Here is a 20,032-nt window from a genome sequence, read left to right as displayed (position 1 = left end):
CTTAGAATTCCACGGGACAGACGGACGGACAGACAGACAGACAGACAGACAGACAGACAGACAGACAGAGAGAAAGACAGGCACAGACGGGCAGACAGACAGACAGACAGACAGACAGACAGGCAGAAGGACAGAAATGCATACGGTAGTAAGTAACGACGTACATCCTCCTTCCTCCTTCCCCGATGCCGATAACTGCGCCTCGCAAAGCAGTATGCGTGTATACACTGTATTCCGGGACCGGCTTGGGCAGTGCACGCGGGGCGGGAATCTTCAAAACGAACGAAGAGCAATTATACACCGTGAGCGCCGTGGCTAATCACTGGATTTGCGGTTAGCTGCGCGGCTACCGCGGCACAGCGCTCAGCAGGCTGATTTCGAGAGTCGTTTTCGTCGCTCTGTCTCTCTCGCACTCATGCGGCGCCCGCTATCGGTGCGAGAGAGACAGAGCAACGAAAACGACTCTCGGAATCGGTCTGCTGGACAGCCAACGGGGATCGCTTTCTGGGCAATGGGAGCGACAAGGCGTTAGCACGCGACGGTGTGTGCGTGTGTATGCGTGTATGTGTGTGTGCGAGTGTGTGTCACCCGGTGACCGCCATGCAAGTGATACACTCTAAATGTAGGGTGTCCAGAAACTGGGCGCCTTTGTCGCCTGCTCCACTTTTTAGGGTGCCAAATGTCGCCCAGTTTCTGGGCACCTTTGTCGCCTAGTCTCGGGGTGGGCAAACCATTAGGGAACCTGCCTTCACCCATGGCTCAGCAGCGACTAAGGTGCCAAAGGTGCCCAGAATCTGGGCACCTTAGTCGCCCAGGAACTAGACACCTGTGCATGCTCTACCATGGGAGAAGGCCGGTTACTGCATGATTAGTCCACCCCGAGACTGGGCGACAAAGGTGCCCAGAAACTGGGCGACATTTGGCACCCTAAAAAGTGGGGCAGGCGACAAAGGCGCCCAGTTTCTGGGCACCCCATATTTAGAGTGTAGTCGCACTCACTCGGGGCGAGTGAAAGTCCTACAATGCCACCCCACTGGCAAGCCGTGCGCGACAAAGCCCCACCAAAGTCGCCGTGGCAACCGCCCGGCTTCACCACTTCAACACTTTTCGGCTCAGGGAAAACAACCCCCGTCAAAATCACTCGGGTAAAGCAGACCCCAACCCCGGTTCCGGCCGCCTAGAACCCCTCCAAATTCCCCGAGTGTGCAAACGCAGCCGTCCGCCATGAACGCGACGCTGGGCGACGCGCTGGACACGCTGGGCGAGTTCTCCTGGGTGCTGCTGGGACTCGTGGCCACGCACGCCGCCGTGCAGGTACCCGGCGCGTTTCGCGCTCCAGCGTCGCTGAATGGCACTCGAACCGCACGTGTGATCCCACCAATGGATTCCTCGTTCGGAGAGCAGTCCATTGGTGGGGTCACACGTTCGGTTCGAGTCCCATTTAGCGACGCTAGAGCTCAAAACCCGTCCGGGATTTTGACGCATTTTGAACGTGTCACTTTGAACTCCACCAATGGACTGCTCTCCGAACGAGGAATCCATTGGTGGGGTCACACGTTCGGTTCGAGTCCCATTTAGCGACTCTGGAGCTCAAAACGCGTCTAGAGTTTTGGCCGCCTCCACCGGTCTTCTGGCCCACTGTGCAACGCTTTGTTTGCGCGGCGCAGGTCCGCAAGTACCAGGACACGTACCCGACGGGCGGCGTGCAGCACGTGCTCCGCGGCGTGCTGGCCACGGTGTGGTTCGGCGTGGGCTCGGCGCTGGCGCAGGCCCTCATCCTGGGCGAGCCCCCCGAGAGCGTCATCGTGCCCGTGGCGGCGTGCGTGGCGGCCTACGCCTGCGTCACCTACTGCCCCCGGGACATCCCCTACACGCTGTCGCAGACCCCCGCCGTCAACGCCCTGCTCATCGTGGGGCTGGAGGTGTGCCGGGCGCTGTGCGTCGGCGTGGGCGTCAACAGCGCGCTCAAGGTCAGTGCCGAAAAGGGCATGCCGCCGGCCGGGATCGAACCCGCGAGCTCGCTAACCGCACGGCCACGCAGGTGTACTCCGGCAACGCCGTGATGGCCGCCGCCATCGGCATCCTGCGCGGCTCCTGGGGCTGGGCCCTGGGGCGCCCCGGCGCCAAGGTCATCCTGGGCCGCTCCATCGCCGACGTGTCCTGGCCCGCGCCGCCCGTGTCCACGCCCGCCGCCTCCGTGGCCGCCGTGCTGCTCACCATGGCCACCAGCCAGACGGACGCGCAGAGGATCATCGCCGGCCTCATCGCCGTGCTCGTGGCGTGGCGCAGCTACGAGCTGTTCAACGCCAACTAGGCCCCGCCCGAGTCCACGCCCAATAAAGCCCCGCGACGCACGCTGTGGCGCCTCATTTTCCACATTTCAGCGCGCACACTGGGCCAGAAGACCGGCGCAAGCGGCCGAAACTCTAGACGCGTTTTGAGCTCCAGAGTCGCTAAACAGGACTCGAACCGAACGTGTGACCCCACCAATGGCTTGCACTCCGAACGAGGAATCCATTGGTGGGGTCACACGTTCGGTTCGAGTCCCTCAGTGACTGTGGAGCTCAAAACACGTCTAGAGTTTTGGCCGCATCCACCGGTCTTCTGGCAAGCCCACTGTGCGACCGTGGGACGCGAGGGACTTCTTTGAGACGCCGAGGAACAAAGCACGCGCCCCATCCCCATGTACGGCACACTGGAACGCTCCCCTCGCGACCCCGGCGGGCCGCGCTGGCCGCGCCAGCAAGGCACCGCCCCGCGCTAAGAAGTCGCCGACGCGGAGGTCAGGGAACGCCGCCGCCAGGTAAGGGTCGCCGGCGAGGCGAGGGTCGCCGCGGGTCGCCGCCGCGAGGGGTGTGGGAATCGGACCGATGCATGCGTGAGAAGAAGAAGGCCGCGGTTTCGAGTCGGAAACCGGCGCGATTGATCCCACGCAGTGTTGTTGCCAACTTCCCACGACGCCGCTAGTGTCGAAAGGGTTGCCTACCTCCGCACAATGGGCCGGAAGACAGGTGGAGGCGGTCGAAATCCCGGACGCGTTTTGAGCTCCAGAGTCGCTAAATGGGACTCGAACCGAACGTGTGACCCCACCAATGGATTCCTCGTTCGGAGAGCAATCCATTGGTGGGGTCGCACGTTCGGTTCGAGTTCCATTTAGCGACTCTGGAGCTCAAAACGCGTCCGGGATTTTGACCGCCTCCATCGGTCTTCTGGCCCACTGTGCTCCGCCTGCCCCGAAGGGCCAAGAGGGAATGGGAAAAACGGCGCCCGGGGGGAGTCGAACCCGCGACACCGCCGACGACAGCGCAACACGCTTGTTCGCGCCAGGCGGAGCCAGGCTGCTCTAGATTTACGACGAGCCGGGCCGTCTTGTCAGCGTGAGGCCGTCCACACTCTTGCCCGCCCGATTGAAACTTTTATCCATGTTGGGACCGTTTTACTACATCTCGTCTCGGATAATTATGCAAATGGGACTCATCGACGCAATGGCGTTGGGGCGAAGCAAGCGAAGGCAGTCGCGAGGGCCATTCCGGATGCTCCGGGGCCGGGCCAGCGAGTTCTATGAGAAAACTATTTTGAACCACGTCACGTGACCTTGCACACGTTTCATAAAGGAGGATGGAGCGAGGACGATCAGGTTACGCCCCGAGCCTCTTCCACGTAATAACCGAACGATCCCTGGGACGGCCTGCCCCGCCTGCCGCAGCCTTTATTGATTATTTCGATTCGAGCAATCGAAGCAAATCCGACCGCGGAGCCGCGCCACTGTGAACGAGCATAACAAGCTGGGGAAGAAAGTGCAGTGCATTGCAGCGCAACCCGTTTTCCTTCTTGTTGTTGCCAATTTTGCCGGGCATGCCCGAAACAACAACAACAACTAGACTTCCTAGTGGCGTGTCCACGTGTGGAGGCATGCGGCGACAACGACGCCGCTAACGCACAGTGGGCCAGAAGGCCGCTGGACGCGGCTATAACTCTGGACGCGTTTTGAGCTCCAGAGTCGCTAAATGGGACTCGAACCGAACGTGTGACCCCACCAATGGATTGCTCTCCGAACGAGGCATCCACTCGTGGGGTCACACGTTCGGTTCGAGTCCCATTTAGCGACTCTGGAGCTCAAAACGCGTCTAGAGTTTCGGCCGCCTCCACCGGTCTTCTGGCCCACTGTGTGGCGACAACGACGCCGCTGACTAGAATGCAGTGCAGTGCCGGCAGTGCGGACCGGACTCGTTGTCGAAGCATTTGTCAGGCACTGCAGACTAAACACGAGGGAATGCAGCGGAAACTACACTGTACTATGTCTAGGGATCTCTCTCTCTCTCCTCTCTCCCCCTCTCTTCTCTCCCTCTCCCCTTCCTTTTCCCCCCCTTTTTCCCCCCACGCCGATTTTTTCGGGGGCCCTTTAATTCTTGCCCCCGAAAGCGATTTGGGTTTTAAAACACCCGGTTTCCATCCCAGGCCGGGCGGCGAAATTATGTATTTGGCCCGGACCACCCATGCCCCCACAACGCATTCCTCCCTTTCTTCCCTCTCTCCCATTTCTTTTTCCAACTAATTAATGCGGGGTTTTTTTTTTTCAATTTCGTCTTTTTTAAAGTTTTTGGGAGGAGGGAAGGGGAAAAAGAGGGGGATGGCGAGGAGAAAGAAGTTTAAGAAATTTTTTTTTTTTTCCCCCCCCCCCCCCCCCCCAGAGAGAAAAAAGAGGCCGAGAGGGAGAAAGAAGAGGGGATTTTGGGAAAAGACGGAGAGAGGGGGAGAGAGGGAGGGGGAGGGGGAGAGGGGGAAGGGAGGGGGAGAGAGAGAGAGAGGGGGAGAGAGGGGGAGAGGAGAGAGAGGAGAGAGAGAGAGAGAGAGAGAGAGAGAGAGAGAGAGAGAGAGAGAGAGAGACCGAAAGAGTCCACACGGAGCATCCAGGCGGTTGGTTATTCCCCAAACGATTGGCGAAAAGAGCTACAAATACACACTCACACAAACACACACACCTACACTCGCGGCTGCTTGACCAGTCCCCCGCGACGCTGTCGACACGCGAAAATACAAAAGCTCAAATTTTTTTTTTTTTTGGCTGCGCGGACGGCAGTGCCTAACGGTTGCTCAAAGGGTTGCTTCACCGTCTGCTCGTGCCTTACAGTGAGGTAGACAAGGTTCAGATTTCCGGCTGCTTACCTTCGCTACAACACGAGCTCAAAGGGTACTTTCGTAGATCCCTGAACCGGAAGCACACAGACGCCATGTTGGCGGAAGTAGATCCAAACTTGACATGGGAAAGAGACGTTCGTCAAACGTATCGGCCACACTTGAACATAAACAGTCGTTTGATACTTGTTTGCAGTGCATATGTGTTTCGCGAGCAATATTTGTACAGCTCGGCTATAGTTTTGGATCCGAAGAGAGGTTAGTTTCCGGCCAATTTGGCGTCTGCTGGTCTGCTTGCTTCCGGTTCAGGATTCTACGAAAGTACCCTATTTCCGTCTTGACCAGCAAAAGGAACGTAAGAGCGACCGAGCAACACATTCCAGAACCGTGTATACTTTTGGCGGAGACTGCCCTGCTATGCCGCGGTCCCGGACAAAACCGTTCCAGCATGCCGTCACTCGGCCACCCCTCCCCTCCCCTCCCCCCGTCCGCGGCTCATCCAGCCCTCATGTGTGTTTCGCTCGCCGCCGCGACCCGAAGCGACCCGCCGCGCCGCCAAGCCTCGCAGCTGCTCGGTGGGGGTAGCGCTGGCTCGCTTGGCGCAGTCGCGCAGTCACAGGGGTGAGTGAGACAATCAGTGCAGCCGTTACGGGGCGGGGAAGGGGGGAGGGGGGTCATTGAAGCCAGTATGGAAGTTGCGATGAACACACCGGTCGCCCAGTTCACCTCCCCTCCCCTCCCCTCCCTCTCTGACTTCAAGTAGTTCAATCTTCCCGAAGGAAAGTAGTCTTGCATGGTATATACTGGGGTCCAGAGGGTCCAAAGGGTTTTCTCCAGTCGAATATCGAATATCAAAACCTTTCGTTTGACTCCAAGGGCTCTGCGGCGACGAAGAAGACGACTGTCGAGTCAAATGGGGCACACGAGCCAGCAGACTGATTCCGTGAGTCGTTTTCGTCGCTGTGCGTCTTCTGTGCGCGCACTCATGGGACGTCCCGTATGGGTGCGAGAGAGACAGAGCGACGGAAACGGCTCTCGGAATCGGTCTAGTACTGTCGCGCGTCAAATGGGGCCGAATGGGGCGGAGGGGACGCGCCCACATAGCGTTCCTCGGCAGCCACACTGTTTTATCGACTAGATCGCCACCAACGGCGTTGCGCTTATCGCAGCAATGCCACCCGCACCTTGCCGGAGCACACAAACAACAACAACCGTCAACACACCGCCAACAACAACAACAACATGAGCGTCGCCGCATAGTGAGCCAGAAGACCGATGGAGGCGGCAAAATTCAAGACGCGTTTTGAGCTCCAGAGTCGCTAAGCAGGACTCGAACCGAACGTGTGACCCCACCAATGGGTTCCTCGTCCGGAGAGCAATCCATTGGTGGGGTCACACGTTTGGTTCGAGTCCCATTTAGCGACTCTGGAGCTCAAAACGCGTCTAGGGTTTTGGCCGCCCCCACCGGTCTTCTGGCCCACTGTGCGCCGCAGTGCTACGCTTGCCACGCAGCGCAGAAATGCGCCCCGCACTTTGTTTACTTTGGGCCAATCTCGTTGAGAAAGCAGCGTGCGGTCGTCGGTTACATCTCCGGCCGCGTCCGAGGGGCCGCGGTGCGAAATGGCGAACAGCAGAGTCGCTTTCGTCGCTCTGTCTCTCTCGCACTCGTGGGGCGTTACTCACTAAAAAGTTTCTAGCTGATTCGCTCCTAGTGGTGCAAATTTCACACTTTCACAGTGCGAAAATGGACCACTCCTGGAGGTGCTAATTTTGCACTACAGAGTGCAAAGTAGTAAGTCGATAGCACTCCCCAGTGCAAAAGTGAAACCAGGGGTGAAAAACGCCAAAAGTGCTAATTTTACCCCCCATAGTGTGATTTTTACTCTTTGAAGTGCAATTCTTCATTTCAGAGTGTGTTAAAACAGCAAGTTCTCTTTGGGGAAATGTTCAATAGACTAAAGAAGAATGGCTTATGGTATGTCAAGTTTAATTAAATCCATAAAATTAAACAGAGTCAAAGCTACTGAGGCTTTAATTTCACAAATTCAAAACTATCCATGAGGAAATAAAAACAATAAGTTTTTATTACAGAAGAGTAACTCCACCCCAAGGAGGACCGAGAACTGGGATTGGGTCACGGATTCGGTTCAAACTTTGTGGGTTCAATAGGTACCACTAGGACATATCAACCCCCAAAGGAAAGTTGGCTAGCTCAAACAGAACCTGAGATATTTGCATTTTTCTAAATTTGACTAATTTAGCGAAAAATTGTCGCTTTCTGACTTTTTTTATGGTAAAAGTTGTTCGCTTAGTTCTGGCTTATGTTTCTTCTTTCTAGTCGTAAAAAAAGAAGAAAAATGGTGGTAGGCCAAGTTTTGTACGTTGCTTGGTTTGGCCTACTCTAGCAATTTTGTCGAATTCATCGAAACTCTCATACCCAAAATACTCCACCTTGGATTTGACCCTGGTACGTCTCATTTCACTTCTTTTACTCTAATAAACAATTGCTATGTAGTCCTTAGCACCAACAATTCCATGTAAGCCAGAAAAATCAAAAACACCATTTTTCAATTTTCTACTTTGACCTATTTTGGGCACTTTTGTTAAGATTAGGGCTTCTACATGATCTTGGGTGACAGGAAAGATCCTCCCTGCCCTCAAATTAGATAGTATCAACACAAACAAAGAGACCCAAACTCTAGGTGCACTAAAAATTTATAAGGAAATTGTTTCGAGCAAATTTTGCAGGTTTACGAGGGGTGTGAGAAATTTAAATCGGAGGAAAATGTAATGCTTCAGCCAAAAGTGGATTTGTGGTTCATTAGTTAGCTTTCTCAAGTAGGTTTGGTGCCCTTTTAACCCTGAGAATGTTCCTCCTTGATAATCAGAGTTAAAACCCTGTTTTGGTATGGGGTTGTTGGACTTACGATTTCAACTCATCAACAAAGTAATGATCCATTTATTTAGGTTGCTTGCAATATTTAAGTTCAACCGCTTAGTCTCAATAACTGAGCCTGGTTCCATTTGGTTTGTAAATTTTTGAGACCAGCCAGATGACCAAGACTAAGCGGTTGAACTTACACGTTGCAAGCAACCTTAGTAAATGGATCATTACTTTGTTTATGAGTTGAAATCGTAAGTCCAACAACCCCATACCAAAACAGGGTTTTAACACTGATTATCAAGGTGGCACATTCTCAGGGTTAAAAGGGCACCAAACCTACTTGAGAAAGCTAACTAATGAACCACAAATCCACTTTTGGCTGAAGCATTACATTTTCCTCCGATTTAAATTTCTCACACCCCTCGTAATCTTGCAAAATTTGCTCGAAACAATTTCCTTATCAATTTCTAGTGCAACTTGAGTTTGGGTCTCTTTGTTTGTGTTGATACTATCTAAATTGAGGGTAGGGAGGATCTTTCCTGTCACCCAAGATCATGTAGAAGCCCTTATCTTGACAAAAGTGCCCAAAATAGGTCAAAGTAGAAAATTGAAAAATTGAGTTTTTGATTTTTCTGGCTTTTATGGAATTGTTGGTGCTAGGGACTCTATAGCAATTGTTTATTAGAGTAAAAGAAGTGAAATGAGACGTACCAGGGTCAAATCCAAGGTGGAGTATTTTGGGTATGAGAGTTTCGATGAATTCGACAAAATTGCTCGAATAGGCCAAACCAAGCAACGTACAAATCTTGACCTACCAACATTTTTCTTCTTTTTTTACGACTAGAAAGAAGAAACATAAGCCAGAACTAAGCAAACAACTTTTACCAATAAAAAATCAGAAAGCGACATTTTGCCGCTTCATTAGTCAAATTTAGAAAAATGCAAATATCTCAGGTTCTATTTGAGCTAGCCAACTTTCCTTTGAGGGTTGATAGGTCCTAGTGATACCTATTGAACCCACAAAGTTTGAACCGAATCCGTGACCCAATCCCAGATCTCGGTCCACCTTGGGGTGGAGTTACTCCTGGGATATTTCGCGATGTTAGGTTCTTAAGTAACCGGTCGTTTTCGCCCGCCAAACCAACATTTTTCGTGCCCTTGACGCGCGTAATTCAAACTTACGCGCCGCATGGGAACCAATGAGAGGCGAGAAACTTCGCACTTTTCCCGGGTGAAACATTTTTGCACTTACAAGTGCACTCACTCACCGACTTAGCACTTTTGGGTCCATTTTCGCACTTAGAAGTGCAAACAAGCGCTGATTGCACCGTCGAGAGTGATTTTGGCAGTTCGCACTGGCGAAGTGCGAATTTAGCACTGTCGGGAGTGAAATTTGGAAGGGAACTTTTTAGTGAGTACGAGTGGGTGCGAGAGAGACAGAGCGACTCTCGAGATCAGTCCGCAGGGCAACCAGGGCCGTTTCCGAAACGGCCACCGCAGCCGCAGACACCGCAGAACGACTCCCGGCCGATCGTCCTCTGTCTCTCTCGCACCCGCACGGGACACCGCAAGAGCGCGAGAGAGACAGAGCGACGAAAGCGACTCTCGGAGTCGGTGGCCTGTCGGTGTTTTCTGTCGCGTCAGACTGCGGTAAAGACGGAGGGACAGACCGTCGGGTACGTTCGCGAGGACGCCGCCGTGCTTGCACAAGCTCGTTAGACGGGCCGGGACTCTAGGGTCACCCCGCGCCGCCAGGGGGTCACCACTTGAGCGGTCAGGAGGTGGTCACTTTCGTCGTTCGTTGGCATAGAGCACGCACTCCAGTGGCGCCCTCTCTCGGTGACCGGGGAAATTTGCTCTGTCTGTCTATCTGTCTGCCTTTCTGTCAGCCTGTCTGTCTGTCTGTCTGTCTGTCTGTCTGTCTGTCTGCCTGTCTGTCTGTCTGTCTGTCTGTCTGTCTGCCTGTCTGTCTGTCTGTCTGTCTGCCTGCCTGCCTGTCTGTCTGTTTGTTTGTTTGTCTGTCTGCCTGCCTGCCTGTCTGTCTGTCTGTCCGTCTGCCTGTGTCTGTCTGTCTGTCCGTCCGTCTGTCCGTCCGTCTGTCCGTGTCCGTGATGACCCAACGCGGCCGTTTGCGATGCTCGGGTGCTTCCGTTGGGAACAGCTGGCGCGATGACATAGCACGCGCGCCGCGCGCCGCGTCCGAATTTCGGCGACTCTCGGACGCGACCCCCGCCTCGCGCCTCGCGTCGTGAATGGCCGAGCCAGCCTCCTCTCCGCGGCTCCTCTGCAGAATGAGAGTCGTTTTCGTCGCTCTGTCTCTCTCGCACCTGCACGGGACGCCCCGTGAGTGCGAGAGAGGCAGAGCGACGAAAACGACTCTCAGTCTGCTGGCTCCTTTGCGACGCCGTGCCCCGCCATACAGTGTGCCCAAGTGCCGCGCAACGATCGCATTGCCGTCGTTGCCCAACGAGGAGCAGTGCTGCCACATTAGTGGGGCAAAATTCCCGCGGTGCACCAGCGCCGAAAGGGTTGCCAACCTCAGCCTCAGGTGACTTCTCGAGAACAACGCCCAGATTGCCTTGTAAGGCAGGCTGAGGTTGGCAACCCTTCGGGCACTGGTGCATCGCGGGAATTTTTTGCCCACTTGTGGCAACACTGGCTATATTTCAGTTTTAAAACGAGCCGCTTCAGTCGGTCGTAGATCAACCGCGCCCTCCAAAAAAGAAAATAGAACGCTCGAAAAAAAGATGAAGTGAATGGATCGGGATCCTCCGCCCTTTGACCTATGTATTCATATAAACAAGCGGCGGCGCATCTGCCCGCCGGCTCACTGGGAGGCTTCAAGGCTTCGAGATGACGTCACTTCGAGAGGTCGACTTTCGCTGACACCTCGTGAGTCTCAAAGGCGGTGACATATTCATCAATGAGGTTCGTTTGTTTTTATAAAACGGGGCGTGGGAAACGCATACCTGAGACCGTGTATCACAGAAGACCGGTGGAGGCGGCCAAAACTCGAGACGCGTTTTGAGATCCAGAGTCGCTAAATGGGACTCGAACCGAACGTGTGACCCCACCAATGGATTGCTCTCCGAACGAGGAATCCATTGGTGGGGTCACACGTCAAGGGCGGATCCAGAGACGGGTTCAGGGGGGGGGGGCGACGTCGTGAAAGTTGCCTACCTACAGGGGTTATGTGCCACTTTTTGCCTACCGTCCAGGCGGCTTCGCCGCCTTCAGGGGAGGGGCGACGCCCCCATCCCCCCCCCCCCCCCTTTGGATCCGCGCCTGTCACACGTCCGGTTCGAGCCCCATTTAGCGACTCTGGAGCTCAAAACGCGTCTGGAGTTTAGACCGCCTGCGCCTGTCTTGGCCCACTGTGGTTGAGTGTGGTTCCAGCGGTCTATGCCCCGAGCCAAAGATAGAGCCTCCAGTCCAAAATAGCTATGCTCCCCTCGCCGGAACCCCGAGCCGTCTCGGTGGCCAGGGAAAGAGTCACCGCGTCTGGTTTGTCTGTCTGGCGGCCTCGGGGTCGTAACTGCCACGCGGAACTTTGTAGTTACTCGACTCCAGAGGCGCCGCCGACGTGTCAACGCACCACCGACCGGGGCGGGAAACGAAACAAAACCCGGCAGCACGGAAATACATTCGGGCGTGCACTGCGAGGGGGAAGTCGGACAAGGGTCCTACATTCAAAAATTTCGAATGAATGAACAAACGAACGAATGAATGAAAAAATTAAATGAATGAAAAATGAATGAAAAATTAACAAATGAATGAAAAATGAATGAAAAATTAACAAATGAATGAAAAATGAATGAAAAATTAACAAATGAATGAAAAATGAATGAAAAATTAACGAATGAATGAAAAATTAATGAAAAATTCACGAATGAATGAAAAATGAATGAAAAATTAACAAATGAATGAAAAATTAATGTATGAGTGAAGAGAATGAAATGAAAATAAGGCTACTTCGTGCCTACTAAACAATTAATGAATGAAAACTGACTATTTCGGAAATTGTACTTCGTGACGAAATTGTTTTAACTTTTTTGACAGTTAAATGCTTCTAACTTGAACTAGTTAAAATAAGTTAAGCTAAAATTTACTTTTTTGCAGTGTAAAATTCCTGATCTCATCTCAGGTGAGACGGTTGCGCGCGTGTAGTGCTGCGTACGTACGGTAATTTAAAAATTAATACCTGACATGTTCCTTATCTATCCGCGAGGCTGCTTGCGAAATCTGAAGGACTCGAAAGGACCCCACTCAGCGCTCCGCAAGCTGCTGCATGTGCTGCTGCGATGTGCCACTGCCAAGACATTCATCATACGGCACAATTACCTTCATAACCTAACCGCTGTTTGCGCACAGAGATGTGGCCGTCGATACCAACTGCGAATAATGGCTTTCCGCTTCCGAACAAAAACAAAACAAAAACAAAACGACAACAAAAAAACAGCAAAAACACTTATCGTCCTCCTGTTAATTTATCAAGGCGAAATGAGCTCCCTCAGGATTGGCTGCACTCACGAAAAGACGTCGACGTACACACTGCGAAATTGATTCGCGTGTTCCATAAATCCAGTCTCTCTCTCTCTCTCTCTCTCTCTCTCTCTCTCTCTCTCTCTCTCTCTCTCTCTCTCTCTCTCTCTCTCTCCGCTGGCGCGTCTGACAAGGACGGAGGATTTACGGGGCTGGCAGCGCCCCGAAGGACATCTTCCATCTCCGTCGCACGCGTCCGGCGCCGACGGAGAGTGCGACGGAGACGCACTATGAATGGCGAATAAAAATGAATCAATATGAAAATGCCTAGTTTTGATCGCCCGCACCTGGCGCATATGGACCCCGAGATCGCAGCAAACCACAAAAATCTTGTACTTGGAATTTTCGACTTTTTTTTTGAAATTTATTTTTGCAGTGTGGTTGGCACGACGGACCGGGACGAGACGACTAGCAGTGCAGGGAAGTCCCCGCACAGCATACTGGCTCCCGATTTACGAGACCTATTGCCAGTGTGGTGCCGCACATTACTGTTTGGCGGGTACACGACAAGCGGGTAGCTCCAGACTGATTCCGAGAGTCGTCGCTCTGCCTCTCTCGCACTCACGTGCCGCTCCGTACAGGTGCGAGAGAGACAGAGCGACGAAAACGGCTATCGGTCTATATGGGCCACATGCCTTATGGCACCGACGGGCGGCAGCTCTCATGGAGTACTAGGGACACGCACGGAAGGAAGAGGCTAGGGGAGGGGGCGGTTATTTGTATTGTGGCATCGCAGCATCTGCTACCTTAGAGAGAGAGAGAGAGAGAGAGAGAGAGAGAGAGAGAGGAGAGAGCGAGAGAGAGAGAGAGAGAGCGAGAGAGAGAGAGAAAGAAAGAGAGAGAAGGGGAGGGGGGCGTGTGCGTGCATTAGTACCGATCGCGGTGCTCGAACGGTAAAGCCCTGGGTGTAATTGGTTTCCAATTGCAATCAGCGACTGCAGCAACTGCAGCAACTGCAGCAACTGCAGCAGCGACTGCAGCGGCGGGCAGTGCGTGTGCATTCCACGATCGAACCTGAAAACGCGCACCACGACCTGCCGCAATTTGCCGCGCGCGAAAATAGCAGTTATTCATTGAGGACGAGGATGATGGTGATGATGATGGCGATCCGCCGGACGGGCGCACGGCGGCGCACGGACACGCGGGCTGATCAGGGATCGCCAGCCGCTAGCACGCCCCGCCCCGCCCCGCCTCGCCCCGCCCCGCCACGCCCCGCCCCGCCCCGCCCCGCCTTCTGCGGCACACCGCAGCGTATGGAAAAATCTGGACAAAGGGGGCGCCTCATCGCCTTCGCACAGGATGCAACACGGTAGCAGGCCCGTCTCAAGAGAATCGGAAGCGAAAGAGAGAGAGAGAGAGAGAGAGAGAGAGAGAGAGAGAGAGAGAGAGAGAGAGAGAGAGAGAGAGAGGAAAAGAGGAGCCGGCCCCAGGGGGGGCCCGCTCCGCTCGGGGCGCACGCTCCCCACAGCATCCTGAAGGACGTGAAGGCTGTGAAGGTGAGGGTTGGGGGAAGTCGCCTGGCCCGACGCGACGGCCCGACGGACAGATGGGACCGTGCCCCTACGGCCGCGTTCGGAAGGCCCCACCTCTCTCTCTCTCTCTCTCTCTCTCTCTCTCTCTCTCTCTCTCTCTCCCAGAATTAGTGCGGGTCTGGGCGACGGAGACGGAAGACTCGAAGTGCAGTCATGCGGAAACGTTTACTGGGGGAACGGGGTGGGGAATAGCAGGGAGTAGACGCGGATTTTCGAGGCAGGCGCCCCTCCTACACTAGAAACGAGAGGGTGGTCGACTCGGCAGCAGCTGCCCTTGAACTTGAACCACCTGGTAGGTCGAGGTAGCTTTTAAAAATTATCGGTTACGCCCCTTTCAGAGTTCCTCGCTTTAAAAATGTCCGAAAGTGTTATAGTAGTGGCAGTGCAACAACAACTGCAGCAACCGCAGTTTCAGCCTTGGAAAGGTTTTAAGATTTAAAGGCACTTTGGCAAGGACACCTCATGGCCTTTAGACGCCCACACCGTAACTGGCGAAGGACCGCCATTAAAAACAACGCATCGGAGGGACAGTGACCCTGGGGCTCTTATCAGACACTATCTCTTCCGACAGGCAACCCTTCACTGATAGCGAGCGAGTATCATTTAGCCGGGATTATCCGAAACCAGTAGACCGCTCTCTGGAGGGAGCGCTCAGAGTGGGCCAGAAAACCGGTGAAGTGGTCAAAATACCGGTCGAGTTTTGAGCTCCAGAGTCGCTAAATGGGACTCGAACTGAACATGTGACCCCACCAATGGATTGCTCTCCGAACGAGGAACCCATTGATGGGTTGAGCGAACTAAAGTTTGGACCCAGAACGGAATCCTGGTGCATGCCCAAGAATTTCAGTCACGCAAGAATGTCACTCAAATCGTAAAACTGAATGGCATTCATTCGCGCAGCGAAAATTAAAAAAAAAAGACAAAAAAAGTCGAGACAATTAAATAAAATTGGAGAGGCGTCCGGTCGGTCAAGCTGGAGCAGCATAGGCTGGCCAGCCAAGGCCGCGGCAGATGTCTGAATCTGAATCTGAATCAGTCGTTGCACAATAAATGGCCGATTAAACGAGATAATCCACGTCTGATTGATATTGGGCGGCGCGCGGCGTCTTTGGCGGACCCGTGTTCCGAGATTGTAATCGACACCCGTCCGCGCGTCCATCCAGCACACTGATTCCGAGAGTCGTTCTCGTCGCTCTGTCTCTCTCGCAGTCATGGGGCGTTACGGATTGGTGCGAGGGAGACAGAGCGACGAAAACGACTCTGGGAATCAGTCTGCTGGACAGCGCTGTCATCGACGCCGACCAAACCAAACCAAACAGGCGGAGGAAAAATGGAGCCTGGCCAAAAACAACAACTAGACTAGAAAATGGGAAAAAGAAAACCGATAGGCGTCCGGTGAGAATCCAGTCAATTAGCCGCTAAACGGGGCACATTTCGGAAATTATGCAAATGTTGGCGTGGCCGGCCTGAACCAGATTGACCACCTGTTTTTGTTTGTTTTTCGATTCAGCAAAAAGGACGAGAAAAACGGTGCGATGAGACAAATCAATCACTGAAGAGCACTGCAGATTACCGAGAGTCGTCGCTCTCTCTCTCTCTCTCTCTCTCTCTCTCTCTCTCTCTCTCCTCTCTCTCTCTCTCTCTCTCTCTCTCTCTCTCTCTCTCTCATGGGGCTTCCCTGATCGGTGCAAGAGGGACGGAAACGACTCTCGGAATCAGTCTGCTGCGGACTTCCGGACGGGATTCTTACCTGAAGTCGAGTTGAGGTGTGTCGCCGATTCGAGTAATCCGGAAAGCGTTATCCAACGGGCCGATCCGAAAAGTAAAAAGGTGACCGGTGCCAAACTTGTCAAACACTCAATCACTGTCGCGACTCGCGGCGCCACTCCGTCACTGTCGGAGGGTTCGCGCCACTGGAGGAACTTCCCTGGCACTAATTAAAAACCGCGGCGATCCCCCGGAAAACGCGACTCGCGGAAAGCTAGACGCGGTGCGACGCCTTCCCTCCCAGTGTCCACGACGACGACGAGCATGACCGCGGCACGGCGCCGCGCGAACCTACACTGCCGACTGCTGGAGATGGACTGAGGGGCCGGCCGGCCGGGAGAGGGAGAGGGAGGGAGACTGACGCGCCGCGAGCACGCCGCGCCGCCGAGCGAGCGAGCGAGAGAGAGAGAGAGAGAGGGAGAGAGGGAGAGAGGGAGAGAGGAGAGAGGGAGAGAGGGGAGAGAGGAGAGAGGGAGAGAGAGGGAGAGAGAGAGAGGAGAGAGAGAGAGGAGAGAGAGAGATGAGAGAGAGAGGGAGATAGAGAGAGAGAAGATGAGGAGAGCGAGAGAGAGAGAGAGGGAGAGAGAGAGAGATAGGCTGCTGCGCGCCTTACCGTCTGCACTCCCCTCCCTCCAGCTGCAGTCCCCCCCCCCTTTTCCACACATGCAGCCGCCGCGGCCCGCGCCTCACCCCCTTGCCCTGCGGCGCGAGCTAGCGCGTCGCACCTGGACTCGCTCTCTCTCTCTCTCTCTCTCTCTCTCTCTCTCTCTCTCTCTCTCTGAGCGGCCGGCACTCGCATTACACATCGTCACTGAAGACGCCGGGCGCATGAACCACAAACCCCTCTTCCTATACAGGGAAGTCCAGGTGAAAACGACGCGGGTCAAACCAGGGGTCAGAACGCGGTGCACAGTGGACCAGCTCGGACCGGTGGAGGCGGCCAAGGTCCTAGACGCGTTTTGAGCTCCAGAGTCGCTGAATGGGACTCGAACCGAACGTGTGACCCCACCAATGGATTGCTCTCCGAACGAGTAATCCATTGGTGGGGTTCGGTTCGAGTCCCATTTAGCGACTTTGGAGCTCAAAACGCATCTAGAGTTTTGGCTGCCTCCAACGGTCCCCTGGCCCGGTGCGGTGGCTGGAACACAGCGAGGGGGTAAACACTTCAAGAAATCGTGTACAGACTACTCGGTATTACGCTGTATTACGGAGGTATTACACGTGTATTACGGCCTTCAAATGCAAAAATTTGGCACATTTGACCCGAAAAAGGTATTACGACTACGTGTATTACGCGTAATACACGGTTTTTGTGTACAGGGTATTACGCGAGTGGTTACCCCCTCGGAACACAGTGATACATTCGTATCGAGTCTGTCTCCACCCATAGCATCAATGGACATTTTAATTGAAATAGACACTAGACTTTTCCGAAATGCCGCGGTCAAACACGAAATGCATCATAATTCACGAGGAACTCGTTAAAACCATGGGATCAAAACGCGCGTCTTCAACGCAAACGAGCGGGCGCCGCGCCGCCACAGTGTCGAAATGTCATTCATGGGTTTTGCGACAGGCACTAGAAAACGCCACGCCGAGCGGCGCGCGCACAATGTATGATTATTTTTATTGCAAGTGTGTGTGCTAGCTGCAGTGGGCAGAGCACAGTGGGCCAGAAGACCGGTGGAGGCGGCCAAAATTCTAATCGCGTTTTGAGCTCCAGAAGTCGCTAAATGGGACTCGAACCGAACGTGTGACCCCACCAATGGATTGCTCTCTGAACGAGGATTCCATTGGTGGGGTCACACGTTCGGTTCGAGTCCTTTTTAGCGACTCTGGAGATCCAAACGCGTCTAGGACTTAGGCCGCCTCCACCGGCCATCCGGCCCTATGTGCAAGAGGGGCGCCGAAAAGTAAAAGTCATCTCTGTTTTTTTAACAGTGCGTCTGGCGTGTGCCATCTGACAGAAGGGCAGAGCCATAAGGCGCAGTCGCCCGCTCGACTCCCCCTCAAGACGCTCTGCTCACTGGAGCCGTAACGTCGCTCTGTCTCTCTCGCACTCACGGGGCGCCCCGTATGGGTGCGAGAGAGACAGAGCGACTCGGCTGGAGGGAGCAGCTGGACGCGCTGGAGCGCTGGAGCGTGACACCTGCACTGCACCACCCGCCGTCTTCTAGTGCCGCAGCACCGCCGCCGCAGCGCCGCGGCCAAGGCGCAGCCGGCTACCCGTTCCTTGGCCGGTGACCCGATCCCTGATGCCCGGTCCCTCGAGCCTCGAGCGCAGAGGCACCGCACAGTGGGCAAGAAGGCCGGAGGAGGCGGCCGAAATCCCAGACGCGTTTTGAGCTCCAGAGTCGCTAAATGGGACTCGAATCGAACGTATGACCCCACCATTGGATTCCTCGTTCGGAGAGCAATCCATTGGTGGGGTCACACGTTCGCTTCGAGTCCCATTTAGCGACCCTGGAGCTCAAAACGCGTCCGGGAGGCAATAGGCTTCGCTGTCGAGAAGCTGCCTGGTGGACAGGCTGAGGTTGGCAACCCTTCCGACACTGGTAGTACCCCGGAGGCTCTGCAGGCCTGGTAGGTTCGTCCGTGCGATGCGTTGCATTTCCCTTCCCATACCGATTGTCCGAGTAAAAACAACAACAACAACATCAACAAAAACGACGCGCGAATCTTCGGGCGTTCGGACGCAGCCGGCGCATCTCCATATCGTCACTGATTATCGCAGATGAAGCGATCCAGCACGCGCGGCACATTGTTTACAGCAGCAGAACGCCGCGTTTAGGCCTCCCGATGCTCCTCCACTCGCAACGACAACGACAACAACAACAACATTAACAACAACAGGAACTCGTGTGATTTGCTAAAAGCTGCGGCAAAAGCCATGCCGTGCGATACATTGCAAGCTGATCTATATCCGCGGCATGCGAGAGTATGGCTTTGGTAGAGTCTGCTGAAGCCGCAAGCAGAGCGATCATGGTGACCAACTGATGATGATTATTCCGAGAGCCGTTTTCGTCGCTGTGTCTGTCTCTCTCGCACTCACGGGGCGTCCCGTGTAGGTGTGAGAGAGACAGAGCGACGAAGAACGACTCTCGGAATCAGTCTGCTGGAACGGCGGGGGGTTTAGCCGGTCGCTTCGCGCTCGCCGTTCGCACCTCGACTCCCAACGGGTCGTTGTCGTTATTGGCAGAGAGAGAGAGAGAGAGAGAGAGAGAGAGAGAGAGAGAGAGACGCGCGGAATCGCTCTCCGCAGGCCATGTGGGTGTTGTAGTCGTCAGAGTCGTCACCACTCGTCCAAATTGGAGCCTCGATGGTGATTGGAAAACAATAGCGACAGCGCAGCAGGACCAGGTGTTGCCGCTCGTGTGTTTTGTAAACCTCTCTCTCTCTCTCTCTCTCTCTCTCTCTCTCTCTCTCTCTCTAAAACCTCAAAAAACAATCACACCGAGGCATGCATTTTTGTGATAAAAATTACTGATTGCCTGGCGTCTATTGTACATAAAATCCCCCCCCAATAAATCATTTTGAAAACTAAAACTCACTCACTCTCTCTCTCTCTCTCTCTCTCTCTCTCTCTCTCTCTCTCTCTCTCTCTCTCTTGTTACAGTGGGACTATTTAGTCCTTTTACATGAACCCTCAATAAAAACAATTTCAATTTCAATTTCAATTTCTCTCTCTCTCTCTCCCTCCCTCTCTGTGTGTGTTTTAACCAGTAATGACCGTCTTATCTCTTAAGGGGGGAGACTCGTCTTTAACACCATAATTTTAGCAAATTTCAGGCTTACATGAAAACTATTTCCAATAGATTTGAGGGTCAGGGGGGTTTTCCAATAAAAAGCTGGTTCTTTAAGGTTCATTTTGGAAAAAAAAGTTTGACTCTAGGCCTCATAACCTAGGATCTGTAATCTTTCTGCCAAACCTCGAAAATACGACAAAAATTCACTGCGCGCATGATTTTTGGAGAATGAGGCATCATATCATAAATGTCTTTGTTGCTCCTTCAAAAGGACTCCCGGCACTCTAGATTGAACTAGGATAATTGAAATAGGTGGTTCCTAAGTGCCTGAAACTTACATTTTAAGGTGTACGAAAGAAAGCATTCAAATTTAAACATTTCCATAACCGTTTTCGGCCACTTCCGCTTGTCCGATTGAAGATATC

The 20,032-nt window shown here is 53.8% G+C and overlaps 2 protein-coding genes across 2 annotated transcripts in view; one reads left to right on the top strand and one right to left on the bottom strand.

Moving 5' to 3' along the window:
* LOC117644644 (protein inscuteable homolog) overlaps nucleotides 1–16,188 on the bottom strand; it is a 37,625-nt gene extending 21,437 nt beyond the window's left edge. The window contains exon 1 of the mRNA XM_034384255.1: nucleotides 15,845–16,188. The gene's annotated coding sequence lies outside the window, so the exon portion shown is untranslated. The remainder of the gene's footprint in view (nucleotides 1–15,844) is intronic.
* Nucleotides 1,073–2,339, top strand: LOC117645197. The gene is made up of 3 exons (XM_034385217.1): nucleotides 1,073–1,314; nucleotides 1,668–1,970; nucleotides 2,042–2,339. The coding sequence occupies exons 1-3, from the start codon at nucleotides 1,225–1,227 to the stop codon at nucleotides 2,312–2,314; spliced, it is 666 nt and encodes a 221-aa protein (XP_034241108.1). The 5' UTR covers nucleotides 1,073–1,224; the 3' UTR covers nucleotides 2,315–2,339.
* Nucleotides 16,189–20,032: the final 3,844 nt, after the last annotated feature.

This window comes from Thrips palmi, unplaced genomic scaffold (assembly GCF_012932325.1).
Source record: "Thrips palmi isolate BJ-2018 unplaced genomic scaffold, TpBJ-2018v1 HiC_scaffold_18, whole genome shotgun sequence".
NCBI lineage: Eukaryota > Metazoa > Arthropoda > Insecta > Thysanoptera > Thripidae > Thrips > Thrips palmi.
This window is presented reverse-complemented; position numbering and strand designations above follow the sequence as displayed.